Genomic DNA, 17,770 nt, shown 5'->3' with positions numbered 1-17,770 from the left:
CATTTTATGCAACATTAGTGCTTTGTTTTTGCTTTGTACAGTTGTACAGCGAAAAAAGGAAAGGAGTACCATGCAAATGTTTGGGCACCCCAAGATAAGCCCATTAGGGCTATGGCTTGTTCACACTCATTGTTGGAAATCTCCTGGTGTTGCAAATTGCAAGGCTGCATAAATTCTCTGGCTCCTCAAACCTTGTGGAAACAATCAACAGTCATGGGCTCCTCTAAGCAGCTGTCTAGCACTCTGAAAAATAACATTTGACACTCACCAAGCAAGAGAAGGCTACAAAATGACAGTACAGTGTTTTTAGGCTGTGGTTTTCTCAGTTTGTAATGTTATTAAGAAATGGCAGTTAACAGGAATGGTGGAGGTCAAGTTGTGGTCTGGAACACCAAGAAAACTTTCTGAAAGAACTGCTCGTTGCATTGCTAGAAAGTTGAGTTAAAACCACCTGACTGCACAAGACCTTCAGGAAGATTTAGCAGATTCTGGTGTGGTGGCGCACTGTTATACTGTGCAGTGACACCTGAGCAAATATGACCTTCATGGTACAGTCAACAGAAGAAAACTTTTCCTGTGTCCTAGCCACCAAATTTGGCCCCTGAAGTCTGCAAATTAACATCTAAACAAGCCTGATGCATTTCGGGAACAAGTCCTGTGGACTGAAAGAGTCAAAATAGAACTTTTTGGCCGCAATGTGCAAAGGTGTGTTTGGAGAAAAAAGTTTACAGAATTCCAGGAAAAGAAAATAGCTCCAAATCTGAAACATGGGGTTGGATCAATCATGCAATGGGCTTATGTTGCAGACAGTGGCACAGGGAAGACAGAAGAATGGATTAAAATAAATACCAGAAAATTCTGGAAGAAAACATCATCTATAAAAAAAAAAGATGTTTAAAAGAGGATGGGTCCTACAAGATAAAGATTCGAAAAACACCTCAAATTCTACAATGGAATACCTCAAGAGGCACAATCTGACAGTTTTACCATGACCCTCACAGTCCACTAATCTAAACATCATTGAAACTCTGTGGAAAGATTTCAAAAGAGCAGTGCATACAAGTTGGCCCACAAATTTTGCAGGATTAGAAGCCTTCTGGGCAGCACGGTGGCACAGTGGGTAGCGCTGCTGCCTCGCAGTTGGGAGACCTGGGGACCTGGGTTCGCTTCCCGGGTCCTCCCTGTGTGGAGTTTGCATGTTCTCCCTGTGTCTGTGTGGGTTTCCTCCCACAGTCCAAAGATATGCAGGTTAGGTGGACTGGCGATTCTACATTGGTCCTAGTGTGTGCTTGGTGTGTGGGTGTATTTGTGTGTGTCCTGCGGTGGGTTGGCACCCTGCCCGGGATTGGTTCCTGCCTTGTGCCCTGTGTTGGCTGGGATTGGCTCCAGCAGACCCCCGTGACCCTGTGTTCGGATTCAGCGGGTTGGAAAATGGATGGATACAAGCCTTCTGCAAGGATGAATGGGCAAAAAACCCAAGTAAGAACTGAAATACCCTTAGCTAGCTACAAAAAGCATTAACAAGCTGTGATACTTGCCAGAGGGGATGTTGCTAACTACTGACCATGTCAGGAGCCCAAACTTTTACTTCAGGCCCTTTTCATTTTTTTTTTGTCTTTTGTACCTGTGAATGATGAAATTAAAATTTAAACTTGCTTAAAATATTAAAGAACTGTGTCATCTTTAACTTTATGCCTTTTGGAGGTCAGTTCATCTTCTGCTCACTTAAATATTCACAGTAACAGACATTTTAAGCAAAGGTGCTGAAACGTTTGCATGCCACTATGCAATCCCGATGCTGCAGACATTTATTGGCTGGCAGAGCAGCCTTCCTCTCGACAAATTGAAAGCACCCGCCTGTGCTCAATCATTGAGCACGCAAGATCAAGCGTGGCATTATAGTGCCTCTCTTCTGTACTCTGGGGTTCTGTGAACAGCGCATGTTGTCAGCAGTATTACCTGGCGCATGTAATGACACGACTGCTAACACAACAAATCGTATAAAACATGAAAAACTGAGGTCTGCCAAAGCCAGTTGGCCTCAAAATAAATGAATTACAGGTTGACCCAGACCACGGACACGTTTGTCAGCCTCATCTTGGAATTACAGAGGACTTGTGCACCCGTGAAACATAACTGTTTATGGTTAACAAAAGTTGTTTCATTCTCCCTTATTACAATATACTGTAATATACAATTATTACAATATAAATTGCTCCAACTATGCTAGGAGAACTGAAGACTGCTGCAAAGTATCTTTTTATGTTCACAAAAAACATGTTATGCTTAATGTATGAACACTTAACACCACATGAAAACCCTAATGGCTTCCAGCGCAGCGGGCACAATTACGTGTTGGTGATATGAATTATTATAATTCATACCACTGAGCCGTTATTAGCTGGTTTGCCTGCCATTTGCCAGTTTCTCCAAAATGTTGCATATGCACAGGGCAGAGTTGACGTATATACACGCCTGTTTCCCCCATCAAGTTTTCTTTTATAAATCCAGGAGTTTACGTGGGAAGTCGCATTTGCACATAGGGAGCCTCTTTTTGTGTGGGACAGACATTTTATAAATAAGGCCCCCAGGTACTTATGTAAGGATTCCATTTGTCAATTTTACCAGAACTCCACTTGGGTTTTGTCACAGATGCGGGTGCCTGGCTTTCATAGAGACAAGAGGTCACAGTGTGAAACTAGATGAATATATCAGTCAAAGTCTTTATTTCAAAACAAAGGGATGTGTTCTGTCTTCTCCCCAACAAAGAGTGCACCTCTAATCTGTAAAACTGGTTACATTTTCCAATGATTGGATCCACTGCAGAGGGGCATGTGGGGCCTTATGAGGTGGAGCAGGCATGGATGGTCCCTTGGAGTGCATTCAGCAATCTGGACCCAAAGGCACTATCAATGGTGGAAACGAATTTGGATCTTGGGTTTCTGAATTATATTGGAAGGCTCCTAACTAATTACACATTACTGGTTATTAAATGGTATCACCATGAAAAGGGTGCAGCATTTAAACTTCTTGGCACTAATAGTATTCATATTTTCCAATGGAATGAAAATAATTTTTTCTATGAAGAAAAAAAAAAAGCTCAGCAGCATTATATTTTTACTTTGCCAATTTAAAAGGATTAACCTTTGCCAATTAGCACTGGTTCAGTTTTACTGAGCAATTATTACCACCCTCACTCCTTTCATACGGGTCTTGTTTAACAGTATATCTGCTCATTCAAAAGAAACTGCAGCATGCCGTTCAGAAGGAATGGATTCAGGACCAATAGGGATCAGGCTGCTTATATCGATTATTCATATAATTGAAGACCACACTAACCCAGCTAACCAACTGTTTCAAATACTACCATCCACAAACATTACCAGTTACTACAGGTAAGACACAAATGGCACATGGCTTCTACACTGCTGCATACGATGGATAAAGGACAACTTTGCATTCACCTTAGTATCACCAGACCACCAAATCTCATTGTTTAACCTAAATTAGGTTTGCTTTGATAGACTATGTCGTAAGGGGAATGAGTGCAGTTCTATAAATGGTTATACTGCTTTATGCTGTTAAGTTCTCTGCTGTTGGAATGGGCTTTTCTGACTGGCTGCACCTGCAACACAAAGAAATTCCTAAACACTGTGCCCAACGAGATTAATTCAATTAAAACTAATGGCATTTGGCTTCAATATTCTTAAAATCCAAAAAACTAACTGACCAACTCTGCCTGGCCTGAATATGTCACTGGGTCTGGAATGCCATCTTCAAATGCTTCAAGACTATCTGGCCTGACTTTGGCATAATATCTCAAAACGTGCCCGTCCTTCAGAAAAATAACTCCCAATCAAAACTGCATCTCAAATGTTTTTTAAAAGTTTCTAGGTTATGTACATTGCAGTGACTGGCACGTGGAGTTGTTCTTTAGTCTCAAGAATTGGACGAGTCTTGCAAAAATAACGAGGCACTAAACAATGACTGCATACTGTGGAACCAATTCAGAAAGTCTAGAAGGGCAGAAATTAACTTTCAAATGTTAACCTTAAAATGTAAGCTACTAAACTGGGAACACAATGCATGGGGTAAACTTACACAAGTTTAAAGGATCAGGGCCACTTGTTTCAGAATTCAGAACAGGTCCACAGCTCCTCAGCATAAATAACCAAAACAGTCCTCAGTCCTCCCTCCCTCTCCAAAGAGACCATTCTTGTCTACAGTTTTTCAATAGAATTATTTTGCACACACAAAATTTTTTCATTTTGAAAAGTCAAGCCCCAACATGGCTAAGTCACAGTCAAGAAAGGGTTTCTAATAAGAATGTACTGTGATGTGCCGATTTCACAAGCACCACACACTGCACAATACAGCCAATCATGTGATTGGTGGTTTGTGTTTAAGTAAATTTCTCGTTTCAGAAACGGCTTTAAGAGAGTTTGGCCAGGCAAGAAAATGAGCAGCACACTTGGAGCAGAAAGTCTCTTTATTTTACATAATACAGAGAATTCTACCCATTTTGAAAGTCATACAAAATATATTACTCATATATACAGCTGATTTAAAGCACTTCAGCACGGTTGCTACTTTTCTGTGAATCATGGTTTGAGACATAGGTCAATAGTAGCACTAGCCTACCTACTTCTCACACCATAGCCTTATACACATCCCTTTCTAAAAATTCAAATTACAAAAAACAAAAGGCTCAGCCTTTTAACTCAACTCTTCCACCGGGAATGGCCAGATGATGAGCAAACTTGAAACCATTGAATTATTGAACACTCAAAAATGCAGTCTACTACAGTGTTTTATTTACTGAACCAAAAATGAGTCAACTGTAGAGAGACAAGTGCTGCTCCTTCCAACGTCTTTGTCCACTGGGCTCTTGCCAAGCGGCTGGTTTGCATTTCTTGATTGTGGCTATAGAGATATGTACCCCCCACACACACACCAAAATCCTTTCCCACTGGGAAAAAAAAATGCTTAAAAGAAAAGTCCTCTCATTCGTCGTCCAATTCCTTGACGATCATACAAAATGTTGAACTTGTTCACAAATTGGTTCATACTATTGCACGTCTTGGTGATTGTGCCAAGATAAGCCATTAAGCCGACATCATTGCATTGCTGTAAAGAAGAGAGATACAAATCTGGTGGAGAGGTTTCACTGCTAAGAAAATCAAATGAAAACTGCAAAGTAATTTAAAGAACACTAAAAGGTTCTATCATTAAAATGCGGCTGCTGTGAACGCAGAAAATACCAGTATTCCAGTAAGTTTTAAAAAATTGCTAAGCAAAGTAAGCCTGATTGGCACATTATCTGTACTTCATACTCACATCATAGAAATCCGTTTTGAACTTGTGGGTGCTGAGAACAGGAAGTCGATGGCAGAGGGCATTAGCCTCCCGTAAGATTTCATGGTTAAATGGCACCTCCCCTACAAAACAGAATTATTGATTTAACTATTCAAATATTACATGAAACTACTGCTTATCAGAATCATACTGAAAAATGAGACCACTATCAACGAAGTACAGGAAAACACATTCTGACCGCCAAGCTCATCTCTCCTCTTCCTCGGCAGATCATTCTTACCAGCTTCCACTGCTTTAACATATTCCAGAATGACCCGAACTCGGCTATGAAGCATCTTGATGGCACTGTGCTGTGCAATAAGGTGCTCTGCCACTGAAATTAGAAAACAGGCTGATATGAATAGGTGCTGACAAATGACAATACTTGTAACAACTACTCTTAACTTTTCCATGTAGTCACTAAAGCAAGAACAGGCCTTCCATCTTTGCTGCTCCGTGTTCTCCAAACTACTGTTATGTTAGCACTACAAATACAACATTTGCATGCCAATAGCAAAAAAACGTTTCTGCTGAAGACTGATTTGCCAATAAGACACTAAAATATTAAAAGCATATTTTATTCTACAAATTAATAATGAAGCAAAGAATAATATTCTAAATGATTCCACATTTGCTAAAACCCACTGAACCTGTGCAAGTAACTTATGTTATTACATCAAAGAATGACACGATAATGGTATTCGCAGTGCAATGGTCTAGTGCTCCTAGCCAATGACCAGCCATATCCACACTGACCTAACAAAAGAGACTTGATTTTGTTAAGTTAAAACCAATCTTAATCATACAGTACTTAATGGAACCATCTACAGTAATCCCTCGCTGTATCGCGCTTCGCCTTTCGCGGCTTCACTCTATCGCGGATTTTATATGTAAGCATATTTAAAATATATATCGCGGATTTTTTGCTGGTTCGCGGATTTCTGCGGACAATGGGTCATTTAATTTCTTGTACATGCTTCCTCAGTTGGTTTGTCCAGTTGATTTCATACAAGGGACGCTATTAGCAGATGGCTGAGAAGCTACCCAACTTACTTTTCTCTCTCTCTCTCGCGCTGACTTTCTCTGATCCTGACGTAGGGGGATTGAGCAGGGGGGCTGTTCGCACACCTAGACGATACAGACGCTTGTCTAAAAATGCTGAAAGATTATCTTCACGTTGCTACCTTCTGTGCAGCTGCTTTGTGAAGCGACATGCTGCACGGTGCTTTCCATACTTAAAAGCACGAAGGGCACGTATTGATTTTCGATTGTTTGTTTTTCTCTGTCTCTCTCTCTCTTTCTCTGCTCCTGACGGAAGGGGTGTGAGCTGCCGCCTTCAACAGCTTTGTGCCGCAGTGCTTCGCATACTTAAAAACCAAACAGCCCTATTGATTTGTTTGCTTTTCTCTATCTCTCTGACATTATCTGCTCTTGATGTGCACTCCTTTGAAGAGGAAGATATGTTTGCATTCTTTTAATTGTGAGACGGAACTGTCATCTCTGTCTTGTCATGGAGCAGTTTAAACTTTTGAAAAAGAGACAAATGTTTGTTTGCAGTGTTTGAATAACGTTCCTGTCTCTCTACAACCTCCTGTGTTTCTGCGCAAATCTGTGACCCAAGCATGACAATATAAAAATAACCATATAAACATATGGTTTCTACTTCGCGGATTTTCTTATTTCGCGGGTGGCTCTGGAACGCAACCCCCGCGATGGAGGAGGGATTACTGCATACTTATTTCACTTTAGTGCCCAGTTTACAATGAAAGGCACAGTGTGATCATATCCCATCTCCTACCTGTAGAATTCTCCCCACTTCCTGTAGCGGTCATTCTTGCCACATGGTCCACACCAATCCGTTCAGCCTCCTCTGTTGCAAGAGTATACGTAAGCTCTGCAAAAAGCATTGTTGCCTAGGAAAAGATTACAAAGGGGAGACTGTGAGAAACAATATTTGAAATCAAATGTGGCAAAGATTTCTACAACAGCAGACTCACATTCTTACCTCACCATTGATGATGTCAATTACTGATTCATAAACACTAACAGGAAGCTGTCGGGGAAGAAAAAGTGCTATTAACAAGGATACTACAAATGCTCCAAAAGAAATGTGTATAACCTTACATATAGTTGGACAAAGACACAAAATACAACAAATCGTATGTTAATGGACTCACATCAGTATGTTTGGTCATCGGGTTGAGCTTGAGGAACAATGGGCTCTCTATAATTTCACACACCTGATTTTGGGTATGGGGTAGAAAAAGAAATAAAAACAGCTTAATAGCACAGGACGTAAAATGTGAATAATGTTACTTTGATGGGAGCATCAACTACTGGCTATCATTCTGTATTATAATAAACCAGATGAAAATGTTTTTATATGTTAAAACAATGAAGAACACATTTAATAAAATGCAGGGAATATCTCTACATGTTTAAGCAATTATTAAATGGAAAGACATATATGAAATTCTAAATCATTAGCTTAGCATCCCTAATTCTCTCATCCTTTTAAAACATACTGTGATGAATAAAGGTACACCAACAATGACAATTACAAAACATGAACTTTTCTATCTAGGGAATGAAAAAAAAAGCGAATCCGTCTATGTTCTAACTTGGTTAAATTCACTGTAAGGTTGTGAGGGTATCCTAGTCAGTAAATAAGTCTGGACAGGACACTAACAAACTGACTCAAAGGAGCGAAGCGACTGTGGAGGCCATGGAAGAAAAGGCCATACAGACGTGGGGAGAATATGTAAACTCCATGGGTTTAAAAGCATTACCAGTTTCTTGTAGTAGTGCGACAGTAGTAGTAATCCATTATGCTGCTCCAAAACTAAAAGCTGGATATAAATTTTTTTTACAAGCAAATTATTGGTGGGACTTGCAGTTGTACTAAAATGCAAAAGACTGGTATTCAGAAAAAGGTCCACAACCTTTATTTCCTCCAGTAATGTTCTGGTTACAGTCTAAAAAATGAAGAGGACTATATCAAAAGAATAGAGATAGCCTAGAAAATCTACAGCATACAACTATTCAAACCTGCTTATGAACATGAATATCTGACTGGTCTGGGGAACCACCAGTTGTGTACCAGCCCAGGAACTCCATGTCTTTGAAGACTTGCTTAACTGTAAGAGAACAGACGAAATAGTATCAAAACAGAACAGCTGTCATGGGGTAGGTTGGTGGTGAGGGTTCAGTAGCACTGAATCCCAGTTTAGATATTCAGAGAGAGACATATAGACATATTACGGTACAATGTTGTGTTGGTCTGGACTTGTGCAGAGCAGAGATGCTGGGTATATTGGGAGATGGATGTTAAGGATGGAGCTGCCAGATAAGAGGAAAACAGGAAGGCCTAAGAGAAGGGTTGGCTGTTGGTGAAAGAGGACATAAAGGTGGTGGGTATAACAGAGCAAGATGCAGAGGACAGGAAGATATGGAAAAAGATGATCCATTGTGGCAAACCCTAGCAGGAGCAGCTGAAAGATGATGATAATGAGGTGCTAATTTTAACTTTTTTAGACATACGAGAAAAACGACAAAAAAAACCTGAAAGAATAAAATGGCTTGCACAATAATATATAAGGCAACAGTATAACATTACATAAATCTATAAAAGGAAATAACTGAAAATGACACGTATGTAATACAGAACATGATCACAATGTACTGATTTCTGGACTTGCTTAATTCACTTTTTAGTGTTGAAATGATATTTGACAGATCTTAAAGTACAGTAGTAGTTGATGGCAGAACAGTGGATCTTTGGAATGAGCTACACATGAAGCGCCCATCTTTTACCTTTAAATCTAAGGCCTCCAGGAAAATGCTGGATGTAACTTTTGCATACACCCTCAAGATGATGGTTATAAAGTCCTTCATCTTTATTTAATTTTACTTCTTCAAGTTTTTGCTATAACAGCTTTTGCTATTACAGCTCATAGTTTTCTTTTAATACCACAAAAAAGTCATGCTAGTTTTCTTTTAATACCACAAAAAAGTTGTGCTGCGTGATTGTGCTTATGTTTAGTCTGGGAAAGAAGTATTCCCTCCACACAGGAGCAATACGGACCCAGTTACTCTCTAACAATACTGATCCTAGGCTAAAATGCAGATTTACATACCCATTACTTACAATGGTTAAGTGATTCAGAGTGCTTTTAGTTATACTGTGGTATTACCTATGATGTGCTCCCCTGATTCTGACATATACTAGGGGAAATAAGGGGTCAGCATAGCTATGACATACAGGAAATTACCAAGAGCAAGATGTCAAACTCACACTGCTCTTCTTTGATGTAGTAGTAGTCCTTATCAATTACAATTCGATCTTCAACGGTGTGGGACAATAGTTCAAAAGAGTTCATCACTTCAATATTCCTGCCTTCTTGTTTCCCAATCAGTGCGCCTATTACTAAAAAATACATGAAAGTTTAAAAATCATACAACATTAAAGCCATCCCATCTTCAATCAACAAAACATAAAGCTCTCTTATCAAGAGCTTTTCACACAACGTGTTATTAAATTGAAAGAGTAATCCGAGTCAACAAATACACTTTAAAAGCATGAGGTTCCATATATACTTAATAAACAAAACTAGCCAAGAAAGCACAAAATGGACCAGGGGCTACACTAAAGTAGGTATGAGTATAATTGCACAAACCATAAATGAGACAGTCAACACATAGCTGAAGGAAAGTTTTAAAAAATAAAATAAATAAATAAAATTGTTTTCAGGAAATTATGATTGCTGCAGTCTTCTCTATTTCTAAAACCGTGTTCAAAGGCACTAATTTTACTTACCTTGCACAGGGCGACCTTCCTGGGAGCGCATGCGGATCCAATGATCAGAAATATTAAGGATGACAAGTGGGTGCAGAGCCACTGACACACTGCCAGTGACCCCAGAGGCCATAACATTGGGGGGTGCTGTAAATATGGAACAATATTAAGTTAATGTAACCTATTTTTTGGGTTTCCAAGGTATAACAAGAACTTAAGTCTAATGTCTTAATTTTCTTGTACAACATTTTTCATGCTTTCATTAAAAAAAATAAAAACCCACAAGTAGGGAAAAAAGAATTAAATATATTCAGCAATCAGGATATTGTGCTCCAAAATGGTTGCATGGATGCAAATACAAACAAGTAATCGCTTAATTACACTTTATGTGAGAATTTCTTTGAAAAAGAAAAAAAATATATAAAGTCTTAGAAATCTTAACTCTTTTTGTAGAAAAATGCTGAAAGTGGTCAACAGAAATGTTACTTACTTTATATACTTTATGTCAAGAAAACAAGAAATTGCTTTCTTGCATGACTGAGTTTTGCAGGAGCTGTCTTTGTTGCCTCCTTGAAATAAACCTTTAGAGGCTTGACTAAAATTCCTAATGGTAGGTTCCGCTGTGGATTTCAACTGCATCAACTTATGTACTAAATTAGTTATTAGGTACCTGTAGCCTTCAACGTTGGAAGCTTTCAAATCCTTTCCATATATCTAAATCTCTTCTCAATTCTATCAATGACTTTGATCGAATCTATTTTCCAAGTACCCAACCTTGCATCCAACACAGTCATTCACTTTTACATGTCTTTCATGCATCTGGCACCGGCACATTCATTTCACCTTATTACTGTGGGTTGCTACCACCTTCTAATAGTAACTTTCTGCAAAAACAACCCTCTTTCTTCTATTTTTGCAACTCTTCCTCTCTGCCAGTTTAACAGCCATTTTCAAGTTTCACTCAGTTCGATTGGTTGCCCTCAACAAATGGGGAAAGATTTTCATGGCTGGATCAACTTCCTGATGCCAACCTTTAGATTTTCATTTCAATCTGTACCAAAGTGGACAGTGGGGGTCTGCACCTAACTGAACTAGATATTGACTTCTTCTACCTTTTTTTCCCTCCAAGCTCAAATTCCACCCAGTTTCTTCTTATATGGTTGTCAAATGAAGCAGCTGAAAGGAGACAATTGAAGCCTTACAGTTTTAGAAATTATGTTGTGCAGGTATCCAATTTACACGAAGTGGTCTTCTTACTGCTGAAGGCTGTAAGAAATTTTATCACAGCAGTCACTGTATTGGGCCTATGGGTCATGCGTCAAAAAATAAAATGCACTGACCCTTCCAAGATGTTATTTGGGGGATAAAAACAAAAAGCACACAACAACAATGCACCTACAAAAACACCACCTTTTTATAAAGAATTAGAACACACCACGGAAGGAGAAGAGCCAAATTATTAGCCCTGGTTGAACTGTGCTGCTTATGCAAATTCTAACTGCAGTTTTCTGGTTATATGGAGTGTTCTTGCTTTCCTCTTGCTGCACCCTGGATATTGTCTGGTAATTACTGAAGGGTGCAAATTGGATAAAAGTAGTAGGTTAGCAGTTTGTGGACTTGTTATTTGCATCTCACTGTTAACTGCATGACGGTTAAGAAAGAATGGTTATGAATGTAAGCAAGCCTTCATTCATTAATATGCAGACATTTTGTTCAATTTAAAGTCATGGACGACTTTATTACTTATTTGGCGGACACCTTTATCCAAAGTGACCTGCAACATCCGAGAGATACAATTGATTACATTTCTGTTGGTTTTCCAATTGGAGCACAGGCAGGTGAAGTGACTCAATCATTAGCGAAACTTGAACAGCCAACCTTAGGGTTTGAAGTCCAAATCCTTAACCTCTACATGTGCACACACATACAATCACAAATCAAAGTATGATTAATTAGAATATGCAGTGTTTGAACTGTATTCTGTGTACCTAAAGTGGACTACAGTAGGTCTTAAAAAAGTCAAATCAGTAGTATTTGCCACTTTTGACACAGCAGACATGGTAGATAAATAAAAACTGCCAAGTCCTAGGAGCCAGGTTCAACACTACAAATCACAACAAGTTTCACTATAATGGAAACATTTGAAATTTATGCTTTTAGGTTTTATTTCTAAAGGGTTCTGCTACTTCATATTTCATCAAGAACAATTGTATAATGTTGAAAAAAACTGACACAGATTCATATAACATGGCATACTAATTAGAAGCTGATATGACATTTTATGCATTTGCCCTTACACTCCATGAATTGCTTGCCTTCCCAGAACAGAACAGAGGTTATGGCTGTTCAATAAGCTATGTTACACTGGACATTGTACCTCATTTTAGCCATAAGGATATCAAAAGATACTTTTAAGAAATGAAGCAAAAATACAAAAATATTGAGAAAATGCAATTTCTTAACCATCAGCACAACCGGTCAATTAACGTTTTGAAAGAATCTTTAGTAGGCGATTATGGATGGAATGAAATCCTGTAAACACTACATTGTTAAGTACATGACACCCTTACTTTAAAACCACCTAATAAGTGTTAATACAAGGGTGACCCAACTGAGAAAGAAACTCTGGCCAATTACAAGGTAAAATTAATACCTGACTAAAAGACCGTCTAGACAAAAACAAAAGTCGTTTTTCAACCTTTCATACCCGATTGATAATGAGACTACGTGGACTAAATGCTAGTAAAATAAAGTAATCGTCAAACTCTTGCACTTACAGGAAATCATTTTAAATCACTATTAAAGAAACAAATGAAACCCATGGCTAACAAAAACCCTTAATCCAAAAATAGAACAAAACATTCATTTTAATTTCTAAGGAACTTCACGCCGTATATCCCGCGGTTCTTCTGCCGATGCTTTATGATGTTCTCCCATCTCGATCGTCCTTACTTTGCTCCTCTTCTTACGTTTGTGGCTCTAACATCACTGTCGGGTTTCAAACCCACAACTAGGTGCCAGGATCGTACAATTAATAATTTCATGAACAAGTCGGACAACTTTATAAACATATACTGAAAACCTCTCCTTTAACTGTGCCTCAAGAGATTTTGAGACTATTCATAAATGGGGAGAACGCCAGCACACTCACTACTTTCACAGTTTCGTATATTTATGCACTTTTTTTCTCGTTCCTTGCCTACTAGCCACTTATCTTTAACCCTTGGCTTTTGTAGCAGGGTTCGGATACCCATTGTCGAATTACAGACAAGCCGACGCCTCTAATTTTCCAGTCGGTGCGCCGCTGGGGCCTGTTCTACTAAATTAGCCCATGCTAACTAAAGCTTCCGGGTACATTGCTGTCACTGTACCAAACACCATGCTTGCACAACGGAAACGTAAAGGTCTAATTCTCACTACAAGACCTTGAAAATCATACATAAAACCGACATACGGCAACAACTACCAACCTGCCCCATCTACTTCCATTCCTCCACCGTTACTTGCCGCCATCTTTCTGTACCGGGAAGGACTGAACAGAACATGCGCAGTAGTGCGAAGCTGACTGGAGTGGGTGGAACAGAAGGGCTGTAATGAGCATGCGCTTAGCGATCCAATCTAATTAAAGGCTGCGATCTAACGATATTAATTTTTGAATATTAATTAACAAGCACGGCACAATTACAGCAAACACATCGAAAGTTGTTACCGCTGTTAGAGCAACCAGGATAGTGTTTAGGTAGTAAATGAAGTATCAAAGGCCCAGATAAGAGGATTTCCATTTTTCAGAGAAATATTAATCTATTTTTAGTCAAATGTGCATTTACATTTTAATAATAAAACATTTTGCACACGAAAAGTAAATATATTGATCAAAACCACAGTTGTTATCTCCCTGGTGGTCTAGTGGTTAGGATTCGGCGCTCTCACCGCCGCGGCCCGGGTTCGATTCCCGGTCAGGGAAGTTGGATTTTACTTGGAATTTGAGTTATTTCATAGCCTTGACCGGTCAATGTTATTTCGCCGAATGCAACAAACATATCCACGACACCTCCAAAGTGTCCTGAAACCATCGTGATCTCTTGGAAATTCCCCTTCCTCCAAATTATTCTGACAACATCCCGACCCCCCCCCCCCCCCAAAAAAAAACAAACAAAAAAAACTTAACATTTGCAGTATTCTCCCACCTTTCGGAGTGAACCCTTTCGTGAACAATTCCTTCCAGCATTTACAGCCAGTGCATTCACTACACTCAAGCCACGTATACATCAGATACTGGGCACTTTCAACGTTTTTGTGCACGTCAGGATGTAATGAAGAAGCACCGTAAAAAAGTACAAACCACTTTTTCTTTACACTACGCTAATGCTTACCTTTGCATTATACCTATCATAATATATTAAACTCGTTGCAATGTTTGTAACGGCGTTGGTTTAAACGAGAACAAAAGACATACTGAGGTGCGTGAGGTATTAAATATGAGCTACTATTATTTGTATATTGCATGTGTATTTCATTGATGAAGGATCCGCTTTCTTGCTAAAATGATTACTAACAGATTTGGAAAAAACGTACTTGTGATATTCAATTTACCACAACACATGTATTCAGAGGCCCGTTTGCACATTAAACTCTTGTGGGTTTGTTGTCTTCAAATCAATAAATTCATCGACACACACAGTTATGATTTTGAGGTATCACAGGATCTGCTTAAGTCAGCTAAACATGGTATGTGTAGTTTTTTTTATTTTTGATTTTGAAATACATTATTAATCTCCGAGTTGAAATAGTGTTTTCGCATGACATTTGGCGCAGTGTCAGCCATATTGTACAGCGCTACTGGAACCATTTTTTTATTTATGAAGTTTACAATAAAGAGTGTTAATTTGGAGTAGTTATTTATTTAATGTATTCCCGCAAATGATTCCTAACCCGCAACCCGTCAAGATCACCCATCCTTCCGGAAAACACACACACACTTATAGACAGTACAACTAGAGACATGGAGTGAGATAAAAGTGAGACACTGAGTTCTTGTGATTCGCATTGGCCAGCTATTTTAGTATTTCAGAAGCAAAATAGAATTTAGTAACTTCCTAAATCAGTACTAGTCAGTGTTACCATTCTGCTACCTTTTTATCCAGATTGAAGTACACCGCAAAACGGGGCTCCCTGGTGGTCTAGTGGTTAGGATTCGGCGCTCTCACCGCCGCGGCCCGGGTTCGATTCCCGGTCAGGGAAGGTTGTTTTGCTAATTAAACAATCTGTAGGGGTGTGAAATACAAGAAAAACAGCCCAATGTTTGCACCACACTGTACAGTATTCCACAACTGCTTTGTGTTCACACCACACCATGTTCTGCAACTGCTTTGTATGTTGCTGCCCTGACTTCTATCAGCTTTTTACTCTGGTCTTCAGGCTGAATTTAGTCTTTCAGTGGCTTATTACTGGCAGCTACTGGGCAAGCACATTCATCCATCCATCCATCCATTATCCAACCCACTATATGCTAATTACAGGGTCATTGTCTTTAAAAAAACTCATATTTCTCACATAATAAAATATAAACTTAAAACATTTGATCATACACTAACGTTTTAGCCACTACATATACATATGAATATGCATATGCATATACAGTGGTGTGAAAAACTATTTGCCCCCTTCCTGATTTCTTATTCTTTTGCATGTTTGTCACACAAAATGTTTCTGATCATCAAACACATTTAACCATTAGTCAAATATAACACAAGTAAACACAAAATGCAGTTTTTAAATGATGGTATTTATTATTTAGGGAGAAAAAAAATCCAAACCTACATGGCCCTGTGTGAAAAAGTAATTGCCCCCTTGTTAAAAAATAACCTAACTGTGGTGTATCACACCTGAGTTCAATTTCCGTAGCCACCCCCCAGGCCTGATTACTGCCACACCTGTTTCAATCAAGAAATCACTTAAATAGGAGCTGCCTGACACAGAGAAGTAGACCAAAAGCACCTCAAAAGCTAGACATCATGCCAAGATCCAAAGAAATTCAGGAACAAATGAGAACAGAAGTAATTGAGATCTATCAGTCTGGTAAAGGTTATAAAGCCATTTCTAAAGCTTTGGGACTCCAGCGAACCACAGTGAGAGCCATTATCCACAAATGGCAAAAACATGGAACAGTGGTGAACCTTCCCAGGAGTGGCCTGCCAACCAAAATTACCCCAAGAGCGCAGAGACGACTCATCCGAGAGGTCACAAAAGACCCCAGGACAACGTCTAAAGAACTGCAGGCCTCACTTGCCTCAATTAAGGTCAGTGTTCACGACTCCACCATAAGAAAGAGACTGGGCAAAAACGGCCTGCATGGCAGATTTCCAAGACGCAAACCACTGTTAAGCAAAAAGAACATTAGGGCTTGTCTCAATTTTGCTAAGAAACATCTCAATGACTGCCAAGACTTTTGGGAAAATACCTTGTGGACTGATGAGTCAAAAGTTGAACTTTTTGGAAGGCAAATGTCCCGTTACATCTGGCGTAAAAGGAACACAGCATTTCAGAAAAAGAACATCATACCAACAGTAAAATATGGTGGTGGTAGTGTGATGGTCTGGGGTTGTTTTGCTGCTTCAGGACCTGGAAGGCTTGCTGTGATAGATGGAACCATTAATTCTACTGTCTACCAAAAAATCCTGAAGGAGAATGTCCGGCCATCTGTTCGTCAACTCAAGCTGAAGCGATCTTGGGTGCTGCAACAGGACAATGACCCAAAACACACCAGCAAATCCACCTCTGAATGGCTGAAGAAAAACAAAATGAAGACTTTGGAGTGGCCTAGTCAAAGTCCTGACCTGAATCCAATTGAGATGCTATGGCATGACCTTAAAAAGGCGGTTCATGCTAGAAAACCCTCAAATAAAGCTGAATTACAGCAATTTTGCAAAGATGAGTGGGCCAAAATTCCTCCAGAGCGCTGTAAAAGACTCATTGCAAGTTATTGCAAACGCTTGATTGCAGTTATTACTGCTAAGGGTGGCCCAACCAGTTATTAGGTTCAGGGGGGCAATTACTTTTTCACACAGGGCCATGTAGGTTTGGATTTTTTTTTTCTCCCTAAATAATAAAAACCACCATTTACAAACTGCATTTTGTGTTTACTTGTGTTATATTTGACTAATGGTTAAATGTGTTTGATGATCAGAAACATTTTGTGTGACAAACATGCAAAAGAATAAGAAATCAGGAAGGGGGCAAATAGTTTTTCACACCACTGTACATATACAAATATCTACATATACATATAAATATACATCTACATAAGTCTTTTAATATCACAATATTCAATTAAACTCTTTATTTTTTCCTGCTGAATTCATTTCATGCTCCAGTGACTCTAGTTCAAGGTACACTTCCCTGCTATCACCCTGCACATACATTTATTTACACAGTAATTTCCTGTTTTAAGTAGAACAACCTTATCTAATGATAGCCCCTTCCTATTTTCTTTACTCTTTATCCTTGGAACCATTTTATCATGTGGTGCCCTGATGGTGAAATTATTAGTGCTGCTGCCTTTCACCTCCAAGGACCTACACTCAGTCCTGGGCTGGTCATTGTCAACATTGAGTTTGCACG

At 39.2% G+C, this 17,770-nt stretch overlaps 1 protein-coding gene and 2 non-coding genes across 3 annotated transcripts; 2 read left to right on the top strand and 1 right to left on the bottom strand.

The window, feature by feature from the left end:
• Positions 1-4,471: 4,471 nt before the first annotated feature.
• On the bottom strand, positions 4,472-13,736 carry cops6 (COP9 signalosome subunit 6). The gene is made up of 10 exons (XM_028798022.2): positions 13,621-13,736; positions 10,172-10,297; positions 9,650-9,781; positions 8,404-8,492; positions 7,533-7,595; positions 7,361-7,408; positions 7,154-7,268; positions 5,597-5,689; positions 5,338-5,438; positions 4,472-5,127 (listed from the first exon to the last, which is right to left on the bottom strand). Exons 1-10 carry the CDS (start codon positions 13,661-13,663, stop codon positions 4,987-4,989), a joined length of 951 nt encoding a protein of 316 aa, XP_028653855.1. The 5' UTR covers positions 13,664-13,736; the 3' UTR covers positions 4,472-4,986.
• Positions 13,737-14,042: 306 nt separating this feature from the next.
• trnae-cuc (transfer RNA glutamic acid (anticodon CUC)) lies at positions 14,043-14,114 on the top strand. Its single transcript has one exon. It is a non-coding gene; the product is annotated as a tRNA-Glu (tRNA).
• Positions 14,115-15,319: 1,205 nt separating this feature from the next.
• trnae-cuc (transfer RNA glutamic acid (anticodon CUC)) lies at positions 15,320-15,391 on the top strand. The gene has a single exon. It is a non-coding gene; the product is annotated as a tRNA-Glu (tRNA).
• Positions 15,392-17,770: the final 2,379 nt, after the last annotated feature.

Source organism: Erpetoichthys calabaricus, chromosome 3, assembly GCF_900747795.2.
Source record: "Erpetoichthys calabaricus chromosome 3, fErpCal1.3, whole genome shotgun sequence".
Classification (NCBI taxonomy): domain Eukaryota; kingdom Metazoa; phylum Chordata; class Cladistia; order Polypteriformes; family Polypteridae; genus Erpetoichthys; species Erpetoichthys calabaricus.
Note: the sequence above shows the minus strand (reverse complement) of the source record. Positions and strands in the feature narration are given on the sequence as shown.